At 43.3% G+C, this 18861-nt stretch overlaps 1 protein-coding gene across 1 annotated transcript; it reads left to right on the forward strand.

The window, feature by feature from the left end:
* The first annotated feature begins 1299 nt into the window (after window positions 1-1299).
* On the forward strand, window positions 1300-13901 carry TAF13 (TATA-box binding protein associated factor 13). The gene is made up of 4 exons (XM_007977728.3): window positions 1300-1398; window positions 2260-2338; window positions 9813-9910; window positions 11992-13901. The coding sequence occupies exons 1-4, from the start codon at window positions 1372-1374 to the stop codon at window positions 12160-12162; spliced, it is 375 nt and encodes a 124-aa protein (XP_007975919.1). The 5' UTR covers window positions 1300-1371; the 3' UTR covers window positions 12163-13901.
* Window positions 13902-18861: the final 4960 nt, after the last annotated feature.

An 18861-nucleotide genomic window follows, 5' to 3' on the forward strand; every position in this document is an offset into this window, starting at 1 on the left:
TTTCTCAAATCAAAGTTCTTTTTTCAGTATTCACTATTCAAATTATTACAAGTGATGTTGCTTTTGGTGACGTTATTTCTTGAAATGGTACACAACTCTTAATGAACTCCAAACAAAAAAATACAATTACTATTCAATTTTGGGGCAATAACATTCCTAGAAAATTCAACGTACATTGAAAGTGTGGGAAAATGCTTTGTGTTTATTAACAAAGATAGGTTCAAGCCTCACATAACTAATTTTCACTCACCGAATGTTCAGCAGGACATTCAGAAATCGTGTGTATTACGGGATTTTCTTTATGTAGCATCATCTATTACACTGTAGGACACATATTTTATATCCCTAGCTCTGGCCTTCCAATGCCTGTGGTTTTCCCAACCATTGTTCCGACCAAAAGCCTTCCCTGATGGACACAGTGGCTCACACTTGTAATCCCAGCACTTTGGGAGGCCGAGGGGGGCAGATCGCTTGAGATCAAGAGTTCCAGACCAGCCTGGGTGATGTGGCGAAACCCCATATCTACTAAAAATACAAAAATTAGCCGAGCATTGGTGGTGTGCGCCTGTAATCCCAGCTACTTGGAGGCTGAGGTGGGAGGATGGCTTGAGCCCAGCAGGTCTAAGCTGCAGTGAACCCGGATTGTGCCACTTCACTCCAGCCTGGGGGACAGCGAGGCTGCGTCTCAAAAAAAAAAAAACCAAAAATAAGGCCGGGCATGGTGGTGCACGCCTGTAATCCCAGCTACTCGGGAGGCTGAGGCAAAAGAATCGCTAGGTGGAGGTTGCAGTGGGCCGGGATCGCGCCACCGCACACTCCAGCCTGGACGACAGAGTGAGACTTGGTCTGAAAAAAAAAAAAAAAACCTTCACAAAATTTTAAATGCTTACTCTTGGGACACCATTTCTTGGAAATTTGTGGTGAAGCACAGTATCTCCAGTAATTAACATAGTGCTTAGAAACAGTGGAACCACAACTTTTTAAAATGATTTAAAAGCATTTATGTCAGATAAAGGACCGCTGGCTAGCCCTCCTACGATCCATAGCTTAGTAGTCCCCAAACAGGAAGCCGTGATTCAATACACAGTAGCAAATTTAGGGGTGACAACGAGATACATCCCACGTAGCCCGTGATTTCCTTTTCTTTGTTAGTTTCCAATTCCTTCAGTATTACAGGGAGGAGCTCCGGCCTCCTCCGCCAGAGACTGTCGCATTTCCGCCGCCAGGCCGGAAAGCACCACCGTCCTTCCGCAGGCCTCAGTCAGCTAGGCCCAGCTCCAGCCCCGCCCGTCACCGGAAGTGAGGCGGCGGAAGTAGCATGACCCGCTGGGAACCAGCCGGCGGGGCGCTGTGGGTTGGCGGGCTAGTGGGATGGCAGATGAGGAAGAAGACCCCACCGTGAGTGACCGTCTGTGTCCAAAACCTCTCTTTTCTTCACTCCTTCGGGCTCAGTAGCGGAGGCAGAGTTCAGGATCGGATCTGCTTGCCTTAGTCAATTCAGCCGACAGAATTCGGGGACTTCACGCCCTAAGGATTGATCATTTTAGAAAGTGGGGAAGGACATGAAGGAAGAGTAGGTTTTGTGACTCCTTTCCCCTTGATTTTGGTCTGTATTTGCCAGACACTGAAACATTTACAGAATCATCAGAGGTCAAAACTAACATCTGTTAGCGCTCACTATGAACCAACAGTTCAATTGTTAACAAAACTGTACTTACTGTGAAGTAATGGGAAAAGAATGCATTGAAAGTCAGACAGCCTGGATTTCAAAATCTCCATTCTCTCTAAGCAAGTTATTTAACTTTGACAATCAGTTTTCTTGTTACAAAATAGGGTTACGGGCTTACTTAAGGAACGTTTTTAGCACTGTATAAGCAAATGCTTAGTAAATATTAGTTTTGCTTAATTGAAAGTCTACAAAGGTAGACTTTGATTCAGTCTCAACTGTTTAACAGTAGCAATAGGCCACCTTAGTTGTTTAAAAATAAAACCTATGGTCATTGGAACTCTTACACGTAGAAGCAGTAGGATTATTTGTTAGGAACATTGTAGAAGCCATTTTTGGATGAGTTGGAAATTGGACTCGATACCTAGGCTCCTTCAGTGCTAAGGTTTCGTGTTTTTTTTTTTTTTTTTTTTTGTTTTTTTCTGCTTCCTTTAGGCTTTCTGGCCTATCTGTTGAAAAGGAAAAAACATTGTTATTATTAAAATATCAAATGCAAGGCAATTATTTGACATTTCTATATATACATTTTCTAGTTTGAGGAAGAAAATGAAGAAATTGGAGGAGGTGCAGAAGGTGGACAGGGTAAAAGAAAGAGGCTTTTTTCTAAAGAATGTAAGTAGTATTTGACAATGATTTTGTTATAGATGATGAAAACTTTTGGACATATCCTTTCAAAGTACATTTATTGCTTTGAATGTTTCCCTGTAGTGACAATATTCTCAGACTAGCCTATCAAATTCTGTTTAACTTTTGAATCAGGTAGTACCAATCCTAACCCCAATTATATGTGTGTGTATGTGTGTCTGTGTATAAATTGCTTTTTAAGTGAGCAAATGTAGTTCATGTTTTAATTTAGGGCAGAAGAACATACCTCCATTAGTTTTCCTCTTGCCTTTGCAGCAGTAGAAACAGAGGCTCCTTTGACTGTAAGCCACAGGTAATAATGGATCCTGCAACAGGTGTTGAGGGAGAGTAGCAAGTGAGTTGGGGCTTGGGCTTTGGACTAAGGCCATGAACAAAGTAAGAAGATGGTGAACAGCTGGGTGTAGTGGCTCACGCCTGTAATCCGAGCACTTTGGGAGGCTGAGGCAGGTGGATCACTGGAGGTCAGGAGTTCGAGACCAGCCTGGCCAATGTGATGAAACCCCGTGTCTACTAAAAATACAAAAATTAGCCAGACGTGCTCGCTTGAACTCAGGAGGGAGAAGTTGCAGTGAGCCAAGATTATGCCACTGCACTCCAGCCTGGGTAACACAGCAAGACTCTGTCTCAAAAAAAAAGAAAAAAAAAAAAAGAAGGTGGTAAATAGTGTTAAGACATTAGAGTGACATGGAGGCTAGATGCAGTGGCTCACGCCTGTAATCCCAGCACTTTGGGAGGTCAAGGCAAGCAGATCGCTTGAGCCCAGGAGGTCAAGACCAGTCTGGGCGACATAGTGCAACCCTCTCTCTACAAAAAATACAAAAATTACCAGGGCTTGGTGGCACGCCCCTGTAGTTCCAGCTACTCTGGAGGCTGAGGTGAGAGGATGGCTTGAGCCCAGGAGGTGGAGGTTGCAGTGAACCCAGATTGCGCCACTGCACTCCAGCCTTGGTGACGGAACCAGACCCTGTGTCCAAAATAAATAAATAAATAAATAAAATAATGACATGGAGATTATAATGTATTGATTCTCCATCCTTCCCCCTTAATAGATGCTTTTGACCCTTTTTGGCAACAAGAGGAAAGGAGAGCTGCTGCTACTACTGATGGTACAGGCCAAGCCCTGGAACACAGCATGAGAATATGCTCTCTATCTCCCAGTCCTGGGTCCTTTATGTAAAGTTATATCTAAGTATTGAGAGATGAGGCAACACAGATTTATGAATATGGTTTATTTAGGCGGGGTTATATGTGAACAGTTCCCAAATGCCCTTGAAACTACAGGGTCAGTATATCTTTTTTGTTTTTTTTTTTTGCAATTAACTGAGCATGGTGGCATGCACCTATAGTCCCAGCTATTCAGGAGGCTGAGGTGGGAGGATCACTTGTGCCCAGGAGTTCAAGGTTGCAGTGAGCTGTGATGATGCCACTGTACTCTAGCCCCAGTGACAGAAGAGTGAGACCCTGTCTCGCCACCATGCCCCAGCTAATTTTTTGTATTTTTAGTAGAAACGGGTTTCCCCATGTTAACCAGGGTGGTCTCAAACTCCTGACCTCAGATGATCTGCCTAACTCGGCCTCCCAAAGTGCTGGGATTACAGGCCCGAGCCACCATGACCAGCCATACCCAGCTAATTTTTGTATTTTCAGTAGAGACTAGTTACACCATGTTGGCCAGGCTGGTCTCAAACTCCTACCCTCAAGTGATCCTCCTGCCTCAGCCTCCCAAACTGCTGGGATTACGGGCATCAGCCACCACACCCAGCCAGACACTCTTATTTTTTAACCATCCAAATCCTTTTCCATATTTCGTTTCCTCACTAAAGCTGACCATTTCTTATTTCATTTCTCTGATGCGCCTTATACCATTATGTGGTTTGACTTATTATATCAGCATAAGAAGGGGATCCTTGTACCAGAGCATCCCAGAGTGATGTTCAGTTGGTTGTTAGCAAAGACCTTTGTTCCAGTGAGATTAGTTTGTGATGACAGGAATTTGGAATCTTCAGGCTTCTCCTTATCTTAACTGAATATTCATAGAGGTTACTGACGAAAGATCTGTTTCCTGAACCTTAAAAAAAAAAAAAAATTTGCAGGAGACTAGGTACAGTGGCTCATGCCAGTAATCCCAGCACTTTGGGAGGCCAAGGTGGGAGGATCACTTGAGGTCGGGAGTTTAAGACCGGTCTGGCCAACATGGCAAAACCCCGTCTCTAATAAAAATACAAATTTAGCTGGGTGTGGTGATGCGTGCCTATAACTCCGCTAATCGAGGGCCGGACACGTTAGCTCATGCCTGTAATCCCAGCACTTTGGGAGGCTGAGGTGGGTGGATCATGAGGTCAGGAGATCGAGACCATCCTGGCTAACACGGTGAAACCCCGTCCCTGCTAAAAATACAAAAAATTAGCTGGACGTGGTGGTACATGCCTGTAGCCCCACCTACTTGGGAGGCTGAGGCAGGAGAATTGCTTGCATCCAGGAGGCAGAGGTTGCAGTGAGCCAAGATGGCGCACTGCGCTCCAGCCTGGGTGACAGAGCAAGACTGCCTCTCAAAAAAAAAAAAAAATTCCAGCTACTTGGGAGGCTGAGGCTGGAGAGTCACTGGAACCAGGGAGGCAGAGGTTGCAATAGGCCTATAGAATTTCAAAGCATTATCTGGCATTTGTTTATGCCTTTATAGACCCTTTAGCCAAATACAGTTTACATACTTCCCATATAATAAGTTTCCCTTTTCCGGTGAAATATATTTTCTGTCTGGTGAATTCTGCCCATCAAAATGTTAGTGACAAAGTATCTTCCTCGAAATATTTAAACAAAAACAGTAAACTTAAAATGGAGAATTCTGGAAGACACCATGTTAACCAAGTGATCAAAGCATCACTAATATACAGTATATTGACATTATATACCCCCGATATGATGCATTAAGAGGACACATCACCTTGGTGTTCTTCCTGGTAATGTCAAACTTCAATCTAACGAGGAAACATCAAAGAAACCCAAATTGAGGGATAGTCTACAAGATAACTGACCAATATTCTTCAAAAGTGTCAAGGTTTTTTGTAAACAATGGTTTCATTTTAAAAAAAGGTGTCAAGGTTTTGAAAGATGAAAAAGTCGAGGAACTGTCAGAGAATAGAGGGAACTAAGGAGACATGACAACTAAATGGTATGGGAACCTGAAACAAAAAGTACATTGGTGGAAAAACTCGTAAAATCTGAATAAAGTCTGTACTTGTACCAATGTTAATTTCTTAGCTTTGATGACTCCCTATGGTTGTATAACATGTTAACATAAGGGGAAGCTGAATATGGGGCATATGGGAACTGTGTACTATTTTTGCAACTCAGCTGTAAATCTAAAATTATCTTTTTTTTAAAAAAAGGCAAAAAAAGTACGGAATCCAAAACAGAAAGATAAAAACTATTGGCTCCTGTGTTTGTTTTTTTCCTCCTGTTTCTGGACCTAAAGTCTCTTGCCAGTGTAAACCCTAGGGACATGTCTATCTCAAGCTGGTTTACAAGTCACCCTTTTCTTCTGTAGGCCTGGCCTACTTTCTTCTCTTTGTACTTCTACTAGTTTTTACTTCTTCTAAATACAGGAATTATTCTTAATTTACTCATTTCTTCCTTTAGAAGTATTCTACAAGTACTTTTTTTTTTTTTTTTTTTGAGACGGAGTCTCGCTCTGTCGTCCAGGCTGGAGTGCAGTGGCGCTATCTGGGCTCACTACAAGCTCCGCCTCCCAGGTTCACGCCATTCTCCTGCCTCAGCCTCCCAAGTAGCTGGGACTACAGGCGCCTGCCACCATGCCCAGCTAATTTTTTGTATTTTTAGTAGAGACGGGGTTTCACCGTGTTAGCCAGGATGGTCTCCATCTCCTGACCTTGTGATCCGCCCGCCTCCGCCTCCCAAAGTGCTGGGATTATAGGCGTGAGCTACTGCGCCTGGCAGTATCTTTTTTAAAAAAATAAAACTTAGATACAATAAATTGTGCAAGTCTTAAGTGAACAGCTTGCTGAATTTTATGTATACTATACAGTCAGCCCTCTATATCCATGGGTTCTGCATCCATGGATTCAACCAACCTCAGATGGAAAATATTCAGGAAAAAAAAAAACTGCGTCTGTATTGAATATGTGCAGACTTTTTTTCCTGGTCCTTATTCCCTAAACCATATAGTATGACAACTATATACATAGCATTTACATTGTATTAGGTATTGTAAGTAACCTGGAGATGATTTAAAATATAGATAGGAGATGATTTAAAATAAAATATAGATGTTTAGGTTGTATGCAAACACTATGCCATTTTATATCTGGGATTTGAGCATCTGAAGATTTTAGTATCCACGGGAGGTCCTGGAACCAAGCTCCCAAGGATACTAAGGGGTAACTGTATACACGTGCACACACACACACACACACTCACACACTTGTACGCACTACTAAGATCAAGATAATAAAAGACTTGCAGCATTTGACAGAGTTTCTTACCATTTACATATATGCCTTTGAGAATCTGATTAAAGTTATAATTATTCCCAGAAAAATGCCCATGTACAGATAATGTATAAAATTTTTCTGTATGATTTTAGGGTCGTCTCAAGGCCTTTTTTTTTTTTTTGAGATGGAGTCTCCCTCTGTCACCTTTTGGAATGCATTGGCGTGATCTTGGCTCACTGCAACCTCTGCCTCCTGGGTTCAAGCGATTCTCCTGCCTTAGCCTCTGTAGTAGCTGGGATTACAGGCGAGCGCCAGCACGTCCCCCTAATTTTTGTATTTTTAGTAGAGACAGGGTTTCACCATGTTGTTTAGGCTGGTCTCAAACTCCCGACCTTAGTTGATCCGCCCACCTGGGCCTACCAGAGTGCTGGGATTATAGGCGTGAACCACAGCACTGGCCTTCAAGAACTTCTTAAAGCTTGTCTGTGGACTAGGGGTTTATAGGTGATAGGTAAGAATCTGTGTGGATCTCAGCTGAGTGGTGGCTCACACCTGTAATCCCAGTACTTTGGGAGGCCTAGGCAGGAGGATTGCTTGAGTCTAGGAGTTCAGTACCAGCCTGGGCAACACGGTGGGACCCTGTCTCTACGAGAAAACAAAAATAAGTAAATTTTTAGAAACCAGTTCAAAAGCAGCCTGGGCAACATAGCGAGACCCCTGTCTCTAGAAAAAATTTAAAATGGCTGGGTGTGGTGGCTCATGCCTGTAATCCCAATAATTTGGGAGGCCAAGGCAGGCAGATCACTTGAGGCCAGGAATTCAAAACTACCTTGGGCAACGTGGCAAAACCGTGACTCTACTAAAAAATACAAAAAAATTAGCCGGGTGTGGTAGCGCATGCCTGTAATCCCAGCTACTTGGAGGCTGAAGCTCGAGAATCTCTTGAACCCGGGAGGTGGAGGTTGCAGTGAGCTGAGATCGCACCACCGCACTCCAGCGTGGGTGACAGAGGGAAACTGTGTCTCAGAAATAATAATAGTAATAATAGAGAGAGAAGTCTAATATAGAGAAATTTAAAAAACTCCAAAAGATAAAACGTATATAGTCCTTATTATATGCCAGGTACTGTCGTAAGTCTTTACATATATAACTCATTTAATCCTCACAATGATCCTTTGAGGTAGATACTATTGATTATCCCCATAGATGAGAAAATTAAAGCACTGCAGTAACTGATTTACCCAAGGTCACAAAGCTAGTAAGAGATGGAACCTGAGTTTGAACCCAGCTGATCTGGTTCAGGTCTTTCCTCATACCCACAACAGCATCACACTTGTTGGTACTTGTAGTTTAGGGCAGACAGGATCCATATGAATTTTTTGTGCTCCCCTTTTTTGAGCCAGTCTTGGCTCTGTCGCCCAGGCTGGAGAGGTGTTGCAGTCACAGCTTGCTGCAGCCTCAACCTCCCTGGCTCATGTGAGCAGCTGGGACTACAGGCACATGCTACCATGCCTGGCTAATTTGTGGGGTTTTTTTGAGACAGAAGTCTCACTGTGTCACCCAGGATGGAGTGCACACCTGTTGCTTCCTGTAAGAATGTATTTGGGGCGGGGCGCAGTGGCTCACGCCTGTAATTCCAGTACTTTGGGAGGGCGAGGCAGGTGGATCACGCCATCTCAGCTCACTGCAACCTCTGCCTCCTGGAATCAAGTGATTCTCATGCTTCAGCCTCCCGAGTAGCTGGGATTATAGGCATGTGCCAATACCGCCATCTGACTTTTGTGTTTTTTTTGTTTTTTTTTTTTTAGTAGAGACGGGGTTTCCCCTTGTTGGCCAGGCTGATCTGAAACTTCTGGCCTCAAGTGATCTGCCTCAGCCTCCCGAAGTGCTGGAATTACAGGTGTGAGCCAACATCCTGGCCTTCGCCCAGCTAATTTTTTTTTTTTTTTTTTTTGTAGAAACAGGGTTTTGCCATGTTGCTCAGGCTTGTCTCAAACTCCTGAGCTCAAGCAGTCTACTTGCCTGGGCCTCCCAAAGTGCTGGATTACAGGTGTGGGCCACTGCACCCGACCTAGACTTACCTTTTTCATTTCATATGGTTTCTTCAGATGAAGCCTGAAAGGGCTTTGCCAACAGTTGTATTCATCTAGGAAATGTCAAAATTCCTTGTAGTAAGCCCTCTGCTTTCTAATTTTGATTACCCTGTTGCTTCCTGTAAGAATGTATTTGGGGCCAGGCGCAGTGGCTCATGCCTGTAATCCCAGCACTTTGGGAGGCCGAGGCAGGTGGATCACAAGGTCAGGAGATCAAGACCATCCTGGCTAACATGGTGAAACCCGTCTCTACTAAAAATACAAAAAATTAGCCGGGCGTGGTGGTGGGCACCTGTAGTTCCAGCTACTCGGGAGGCTGAGGCAGGAGAATGACGTGAACCCAGTAGGTGGAGCTTGCAGTGAGCCGAGATCGTGCCACTGCACTCCAGTCTGGGCGACAGAGCGAGACTCCATCTCAAAAACAAACAAAAAACGTATTTGGAGAACTTTCTCTCATGTCTTTTCCCCTATGGTAATGTCAGTAAAGAGTCTGCCTTTTTTCCAATGCCCCCCTGCCATGCCCACACACAAAAACTGCCTCCAAAAAAGACTAAGCTGTTGCTATCTGTCCTGTCCCCTGCCGGAGTTTCCTACTTAAAGGTGTTCTGCTGGGTCAGGAGCTGGTAAGTAGATGATAGAGATTAGGAAAACACTGTTTACCTTAGGGTTCAGTAGCTGGGAGGAAGGAACAGTTTGGTTGGCGGCTACATGGGAACAGTTGGTCATCAGATTGTCCTTAAAGCTTTTACACCAGAATCCATACTTGGAGATAACAAATACAATGTAAATATGTTTTTATACCAATATTGTCTATAACTTGGTTCACTTCTAGTTTATTTGTTTTAAAGCATCAAATTGTTAAATCTGTAAAAGTAAACAAAAGTGATTGTTATTTTACAGTGCGATGTATGATGTATGGCTTTGGGGATGACCAGAATCCTTATACTGAGTCAGTGGATATTCTTGAAGATCTTGTCATAGAGTTTATCACTGAAATGGTAAGATTCTTTCCTAACTGGTCTTACTTAATTGAAGAATAGATTTGAAATATTAAACTTTAGGTAAGACTAGAACTTATGTCATCCCTTTGAAATAAGCTATCCATTTGAGTGCTTGTTTGCAGAAGTTATCGGTTACTGTTTATCATTAAGGATGGAGGTTATACATACATATTCTATCCCCTCTTCTTTTTTTTTTTTTTTTTTGAGACGGAGTTTCATTCTTGTTGCCCAGGCTGGAGTGCAGTGGCGTGATCTTAGCTCACTGCAACCTTTGCCTGCCGGGTTCAAGGGATTCTCCTGCCTCAACCTCTGAGGAGCTGGGATTACAGGCATGTGCCACCACGCCTGGATAATTTTGTAATTTTAATAGAGACAGGGTTTCTCCGCATTGGTCAGACTGGTCTCGAACTCCCGATCTCATTTGATCCGCCAGCCTTGGCCTCCCAAAGTGCTGGGATTATAAGCATGAGCCACCGTACCTAACCTCTTCCATTTTTTATAAGGACATAATTATAAAATCCTTGAATAAAATAAAAATATTACCCATAATGCCATTATCCAAATAGGTTTATTTTTTTCCCCTCCTTTTCCAGTATTTAAAGATATACAATGTTTTTTGTGTGTGTGTGTGTGTGACAGGATCTCACTCTGTTGCCCCAGCTGGAGTGCAGTGGCATGATCATTGCTCACTGCAGCTGAGACCTTCTGGACTCAAGTGGTCCTCCCACCTCAGCCTCCGAAATACTTGGGACTATAGGCATATGTCACCATACTCTGCTTTTTTTTTTTTTTCTTTTTAATTTTTCTTTTCTTTTTCTTTTTTTTTTTTTGAGACAGAGTATTGCTCTGTCACCAGGCTGGAGTGCAGTGGCGTGATCTTGCCTCACTACAAGCCCCGCCTCCTGGGTTCAAGGCGTCTCCTGCCTCAGCCTCCGGAGTAGCTGGGACTACAGGCGCCCAGCACCATGCCCGGCTAATTTTTTGTATTTTTAGTAGAGATGGGGTTTCGCTATGTTAGCCAGGATAGTCTTGATCTCCTGATCTCTGGATCTGCCCGCTTTAGCATCCCAAAGTGCTGGGATTATAGGCGTGAACCACTGCGCCTGGCAACCTCTGTTAATTTTTAATTTTTTTGTAGAGACGGGGTCTCACTATGTTGCCCGTTGGTCTGTAACTCCTGGGTTCAAGTGATCTAACCCCTCTGCCTCACAAAGTGGTGGGATTACCGGCATGAGCCACTGTGTCCGGCTCAATGCCGTATTATTAAGTATTTAGCTTCTCTTTTTTTGTCGTTAGAAATAATACTATGATAGGTCTTCACTTTTGCACAGGTGAGTATATAATGACGGGATGAGATAGATTTATTTGATTTTTAGAAAACCCACCAATATTTATTGGGTATTAAGATGGAGGAGGACACAAAGCATAAATGAAATGGGTGAGTACACAAAATGATAAAATTATTTTATACAAATGAAGACAAAATCTACATATATCAAAAAAACAGAAAAGGAACAATAAAGTTGACAGTTTTAATGTCCTTAAGATATTTTTTTGGCTGGGCATGGTGGCTCACACCTGTAATCCCCCAGCACTTTGGGAGGCCGAGGCGGGCAGATTGCCTGAGGTCAGGAGTTCAAGACAAGCGTGGCTAACACAGTGAAACCCCGTATCTACTGAAAATACAAAAAAATTAACCGGGCGTGGTGACAGGCGCCTGTAGTCCCAGCTACTCAGGAGGCTGAGGCAGGAGAATGGCGTGAACCTGGGAGGCGGAGCTTGCAGTGAGCTGAGATCGCGCTACTGCACTCCAGCCTGGGCGACAGAGCGAGACTCCGTCTCAAAAAAAAAAGATATTTTTTTAAAGTGACTGTGAAGCATAAAGGGAACATTGCTAATAACCCACTAGAAAATGGACAGAGGACATGAGTAGAAAGATAATTCACAAATGAATAGCCATAATATAGCCATAATAATAAGAGAAAATCTTCGAACTCACTTGCAATTAATAAATGCAAATTAAACCAGTAAAATATTAGATTGTAAAAAATTAAATGTAATATGTTTCTTTGTAATAGACTCACAAGGCAATGTCGATTGGAAGACAAGGTCGAGTACAAGTTGAAGATATTGTCTTCTTGATTCGAAAGGACCCAAGAAAGTTTGCCAGGGTTAAAGACTTGCTTACTATGAATGAAGAATTGAAACGAGCTAGAAAAGCATTTGATGAAGCAAACTATGGATCTTGACACTTTTTGTAGTTTCTGAAAATTACCATCTGGGGAAATCATATAAAATAATTGTATATTTTCTAAAGTAAGGTTCTGATATCTAGCCTTGTAGATGAAAGATGGAGAAAGTTTTCAGCCTTTATTTTTATGCCTTTGATTTTAGAGTGATATTGGTGTATTTAATTGCCTGCCTTTGTATTACCATACTTGAATTACTTACTGGGGTTTAATGACCACACATAAGTCAACGTACCTTGCAAACCATGCCGTTCCTTCTGAGTTTTGACTATCTAAAGGATAAAGTAGTATTTATCTGTTAGGTATGTTTATACCCTTGTAAGCTGTACTGTAGCTTTTTTTTTTTTTTTTTTTTTTTTGAGACAGAGTCTCGGTATGTCGCCAGGCTGGAGTGCAGTGGCACGATCTTGGCTCACTGCAAGCTCCACCTCCCAGGTTCAAGTGATTCTCCTTCTTCAGCTTCCCGAGTAGCTGGAACTACAGGTGCCCACCACCACACCTGGCTAATTTTTTGTATTTTTAGTAGAGGCGGGGGTTTCACCGTGTTAGCCAGGATGGTTTCAATCTCTTGACCTCGTGATCCACCTGCCTCGGCCTCGCAAAGTGCTGAGATTACAGGTGTGAGCCACAATGCCTGGACTACTGTAGCTATTTAATATGTGAAATCTAAATGGCATTTTTGACTCGACAGCTCAGACTTGTACTTCATGTATTCAGAAGTTTTTAGACAGCAACTAGTTTATTGTCTAGTTCATTATTAAAGATAATTATTATTAAAGATAATGAACTAGGCCAGGTGTGGTGGCTCACACCTATAATCCCAGCACTTTGGGAGGTTGAGGCCGGCAGATCACTTGAGGCCAGGAGTTCGAGACCAGCCTGGCCAACATGGCAAAACCTTGCCTCTACTAAAAATTAAAAAATTAGCCAGGCATGGAGGCATGTGCCTGTAATCCCAGCTACTTGGGAGGCTGAGGCAGAAGAACTGCTTTGAACCCAGGAGGCAGACATTGCAGTGAGCTGAGATGGTGCCACTGCACTCCAACCTGAGCAAGAGAGTGTGACTCTGTCTCAAAATAACAAATACAGATAATGAACTGGTTTGCATTTCTTTTAAAGAGATGATAGAGGAAAATATAGTTTTTTGAGAGAATGTTTATATCTCTTAAAAGATAATCTGTTTTAATTTTCTTCAGATAACAGGTTATTATTTTTTAAGAAAGCAAGTTTCACATGAATAATGCTGTGTTGGAAGGCTTTTTGATTTAAAATTTTTTCAGATTTCTAACATCCTGTTAAGTTTTAGGAGAACCCGTTTTCCCAGATCAGATTCGAGCTTCTAAAAATAAATGCTTTCAGTAGCAGGAATGGCATTGCTTAAAAGGCTCATGGCAGGATAAGCATTTGGGTTAGTGTTTTATTAACATATTTGTAAGTACTTGTTCATTGTGGAAATGTGACTAAAACCATATGTGGCTATGGAAACCATGTTTGTAGTTCTGGATACACGGGTTTGTGTGTATTTAGTCTATTGTATTAAATTATTATTGCCCTCAGCTTAACGTAAGGATTACAGTTGGATTTAAGTAGATCACTGATCTACTTATTGTTTATGAAACTTAAGTTTTTGTGTGCCGCTTATAAACATGATCTATAAATCAGTGCTTGGGAAAATTTTACTTTCCTAATCTACTGATACAGGAATAAAATATGAACAATTAAACAGGTTGATCCTTGAATCTGACTGATTTATGACTTTTTTTCCTCCCAGAATATTATGCCCATTACTGGTAATATGATAATTCTTGCTGCTTAGTCTAACTGAAAGTTTTTTTTATTTCAGTGCATATCAGCGTGAATCATTTCATTTAAAAAAGCAGGGCTGGGCACCGTGGCCCATGCCTGTAATCCCAGCACTTTGGGAGGCCTAGGCAGGAGGATCTCTTGAGCCCAGGAGTTGGAGACCAGTCTGGGCAACGTAGACCCCATCTTTACTAAAAATCAAGGCCAGTCACAATGCCTCACACCTGTAATCCCAGCACTTTGGGAGGCCAAGGCAGGTGGATTGCTTGAGGTCAGGAGTTCAAGACCAGCCTGGCCAACATGTTGAAACCCTGTCTCTACAAAAAATACAAAAAAAGTAGCCAGGCATGGTGGCATGCCTGTAGTCCCAGCTACTTGGGGGGCTGAGGCGGGAGGATCGCTTGAGCCCAGGAGTTGGAGACCAGCCTGGGCAAGATGACATGACCCCATCTCTGTGAAAAATAGAGCCAGGCACAGTGGTGTCCATTTGTGGTCCCAGCCACTCAGGAGGGTGAGGTGGGAGAATTGTTTGAGCCTGGGCGGTCAAGGCCGCAGTAAACTGCTTACTCTGTCACCCAGGCTGGAGTGCAGTGGCACAATCACAGCTCACTGCCTTGACCTCCTGCGCTCAAATAATCCTCCCACCTCAGCCTCCCGAGTAGCTGGGACTACAGGCATGCCTGGCTAGAGAAGCTATTTCACTGTGTTGCCCAGACTGAGTGGGGCTTTGCATTAAGACTATTTTAGGTTGCAAGTGATACAACTTAACTCAAAACTATTAATAGCATAAACAAGGCAGTTACTGGCTTACCTAACCGAAACATGGAAAAGAAGGGATGGAGCTGAATTTAGGGTTGACTGGATCTAAGTACTTGAGAAGCAAGACTCTGTCTCTCTGTCTTTTATCCTAATTTTGGTTTTATTCTCAGAGTGGCAAAGGAACATGATGGCCAGCAGTTCTAGGGTTCCCTCCTTACAACTCCAAATTGAAGAAGCTGCTTTACTTCATAATATAGAACATTCCAAGCAAGGATTATGACAATCCGAGCTCTGCTTATTTTCTTCCTGTACCAGTCACTATGGCCAGGAAGAAGTTGTGCTATAGCCCAAATCTCATGCCCCACTTCTGGTAAGAAAGAGCTTGGAGTGGGATTGGGATACTGGATACTGCTATTAACAAAAAGGGAAAAGAGGCTCGGCGGGCTGACTTGATTCATGAGCTTGCTTATTAACTTCAAATTCTGGTAGTTAAGGTGGCATGGCTGTCTTCCAGTATCTCCAGCTGCACTGTGTAAATGGTAGCCACTGGCCACATGTGGCTATGTACATTTTAAAATGAAAAATTCAGCTGGGTGTGGTGGCTCGTGCCTGTAATCCCAGGATTTTAGGAGGCTGAGGCAGGCAAATCTCTTGAGGTCAGAAGTTCAAGACCAGCCTGGCCAACATGGTGAAACACCATCTCTACCAAAAATACAAAAATTAGCCAGGTGTGGTGGCACATGCCTGTAAGCCCAGCTTCTCGGGTAGCTGAGGCAGGAGAATCACTTGAACCCAGGAGGCAGAGGCTGCAGTGATCCGAGATTACACTACACTCCAGACTGGGCAACAGAGTAAGACTCTGTCTCGGAAAATAAAATATTTAAAAAATGATAAAATGAAAAATTCACTTCCTTAGTTGCGTTTGCTATATTTCTTTTTTTTTTTTCCACCCAGGCTGGAGTGCAGTGGCGTGATCTCGGCTCACTACAAGCTCCGCCTCCCAGGTTCACGCCATTCTCCTGCCTCAGCCTCCCGAGTAGCTGGGACTATAGGCGCCCCCCACCACGCCCGGCTAATTTTTGTATTTTTAGTAGAGACGGGGTTTCACCATGGTCTCGATCTCCTGACCTCGTGATCTGCCTGCCTCAGCCTCCCAAAGTGCTGGGATTACAGGCGTGAGCCACCGCGCCTGGCCATGTTTCCTATATTTCAAGTGCTCAAAAGCCTTATGGTAAGCGGGTATAGCATTGGACAGTGCTGATATCGAACATTACCATCCAGAAAATTCTTTTGGACAGTGCTGATCTGGAGTATATAGGTGCTCTCTCCTAAAATAATTCCCTTTTTTTTTTTTAACTTCCTATGGAAAATCTCAAGTATACACAATAATAGTGTAACTAGTCCCCAGCTTCAACAAGTAACCAACTTTTTGCCAATTTGTCCTATCCCCCTACCTTTAAATAATTTTTTAATTTTTATTTTTGGACCTTAGTTTCAGAACCCTTACCTTTTTTAAGGTAGGGGGACAGTATTATTTTAAAGCAAATCTGGCTGGGTGCAATGGCTCACACCTATAATCCCAAAACTTTGGGAGGCTGAGGCGAGTGGATCACCTGAGGTCAGGAGTTCGAGACCAGCCTGCCAATATAGTGAAACCCTGTCTCTACTAAAAATACAAAAATTAGCTGGGCATAGTCACGGGAGCCTGTAATCCCAGCTATTCGAGAGTCAGGAAAAAGAATCCCTTGAACCTGGGTGGTGGAGGTTGCAGTGAGCCAAGATCGTGCCACTGCACTCAAGCCTGGCAACAAGGCCAAGACTCCATCTTAAAAAAATAAAAAATAAAGCAAATCCCAGACATCCTTGTATCATTTCATCTATAAATACTTCAGTACATATTTTTTTTTCTTTTTTCTTTTTTTTTTTTTTTGTGTGTGACATAGTCTTACTCTGTCACCCAGGCTAGAGTGCAGTGGTGTGATCTTGGCTCACTACAACTTCCACCTCCTGGCTTTAAGTGATTCTCCTGCCTCAGCCTCCCGAGTAGCTGGGATTACAGGCATCTGCCACCATGCCTAGCTAATTTTTGTATTTTTAGTAGAGATGGGGTTTCACCATGTTGGCTAGGCTGGTCTTGAACTCCTGACCTCAAGTGATCCACCTGCCTCGACCTCCCAAAGTGCGGGATTACAGGTATGAGCCAATGTGCCTGAGCTTCAGTGCATATTTCTAACAAAGTTTAAAAAGCCCAAATAGTATTACCATATTCTATCAAAAATTAACACTATTTCCTCAATATTCCATCTGATACCCAATTCCTGTTAATTTTTAAATTTTTTTGAAATAGGGTCTTGCTCTGTTGCCCAGGCTAGAGTGCAGTGGCATGATCATGGCTTACTATAGTCTTTTCCTCCTGGGTTCAAGCAGTCCTCCTACCTTAACCTCCCAAGTGGCTAGACTACAGGTGTGTAGCACTACTACTGGCTAATTTTTAAAATTTTTTTGTAGAGAGAGGGGTCTCACTATGTTGCCCAGGCTGGTCTTGAACTCCTGGGTTCAAGCGATCCTCCTGCCTTAGTCCTGCCAAAGTACTGGGATTGCAGGTGTGAGCCACAGTGCCTGATGCCAAATCCCTGTTTAAATCTTGCTGATTTGTCTCAACATACCTTTTTTGAGTGTGTGTATTATTTCAATTGTTACTGTAACAAATTACAGCTCATTTAGTGACTTACACACATTTATTATTTAACTAATTCTCTAGGTAAGAAGTTTGACCCCAGCCCGAATCACGAATCACGAGGTCAGGAGATCGAGACCATCCTGGCTAACACGGTGAAACCCCATCGCCACTAAAAAACACAAAAAATTGGCTGTGCGTAGTGGTGGGTGCCTTTAGTCCCCGCTACTCAGGAGGCTGAGGCAGGAGAATGGCATGAACCCAGGAGGCGGAGCTTGCAGTGAGCCGAGATCGTGCCACTGTACTCCAACCTGGGTGACAGAGTGAGATTCCATCTCAAAAAAAAAAAAAAAGAAGTTTGACCCTAGCCTTACTGTGCTAAAATCAAGATGCTGACACAGTTGTGTTCCTTTCTGGATGTTCTAGGAGACACCTGTTTGCTTGCCTTTTCCAACTTGTAAAGGCTACATTTCTTGGCTTCTGTTATCCTTCTTCAAAGCTAGCAATGTTGCATCTCCCTGGCCTGTGACTCCAGCTGGTAAGGATTCTCTGATATTGGACCCACCTGGATAACCCAGACTACTCTCCCCATTTCAAGGCTCTTAAGTTAATCATGCAAGCGAAATCTCTTTTTACCATGTCAAGTAACATATTCTCAGGTCCTGGGAATTAGGATGTGGACTTTTTTTTTGAGATGGGGTCTCGCTTTGTGACCCAGGCTGGAGTGATCATAGCTCACTGCAGCCTCCAACTCCTGTCAAGCAATCCTCCTGCCTCAGCCTACTGAATAGCTAGGGCTCCAGGCAACGCACCATCATGCCTGGCTAAAGGAAATAGACATCTGTGAGGGGTTATTATTCTGCTTCCCATAGTTTCTTTGAAATAGGATCTAAACAAGGTGTCACCCATTGCATTTGTTTGGTATGTCTAAATTTCTTTTAATCTATAATAATTCCCTCCAAACTTTGTGACTTTTTGTTGTTGTTGTTGTTGTTGTTGTTAGAGACAGGGTCTTGCTCTGTCACTCAGGCTGGAGTGCAGTGGCAGGATCATAGCTCACGGCACCTTGAACTCATGGGTTCGTCATCCTCATGCCTCAGCCTCCCAAGTAGCTAAGACTACACTGCACCTGGCTAGTTTTTTTCTTAATTTTGTAGGGATGGAGTTTCACTATGTTGCCCAGGCTGGCCTTGAACTCCTGTCCTCAAGCCATTCTCCTGCCTCAGATTCCCAAAGTTCTAGGATTATAGGCATGAGCCACAGTGCCCAGTCTCCACTTTAAGTGAAGCACTCTCTCTTTTTTTTTGAGAACAAGTCTCACTCTGTTGCCCAGGCTGGAGTGCAGTGGCATGATCTTGGCTCACCACAACCTCCGCCTCCCAGGTTCAAACAATTCTCCTGCCTCAGCCTCCTGAGTAGCAGGGATCACAGGCGGGTGCCACCATACCCAACTAATTTTT

Source organism: Chlorocebus sabaeus, chromosome 20 (genome assembly GCF_047675955.1).
Source record: "Chlorocebus sabaeus isolate Y175 chromosome 20, mChlSab1.0.hap1, whole genome shotgun sequence".
NCBI classification, from domain to species: domain Eukaryota; kingdom Metazoa; phylum Chordata; class Mammalia; order Primates; family Cercopithecidae; genus Chlorocebus; species Chlorocebus sabaeus.

Excerpts from the sequence above, each read along its gene's own strand:
- TAF13 (XM_007977728.3), top strand. The coding sequence starts at position 1,372 with ATGGCAGATGAGGAAGAAGACCCCACC. Across the intron at positions 1,399-2,259 it reads ATGAGGAAGAAGACCCCACC|TTTGAGGAAGAAAATGAAGA; the intron begins GTGAGTGACCGT and ends TACATTTTCTAG. Across the intron at positions 9,911-11,991 it reads TAGAGTTTATCACTGAAATG|ACTCACAAGGCAATGTCGAT; the intron begins GTAAGATTCTTT and ends TCTTTGTAATAG.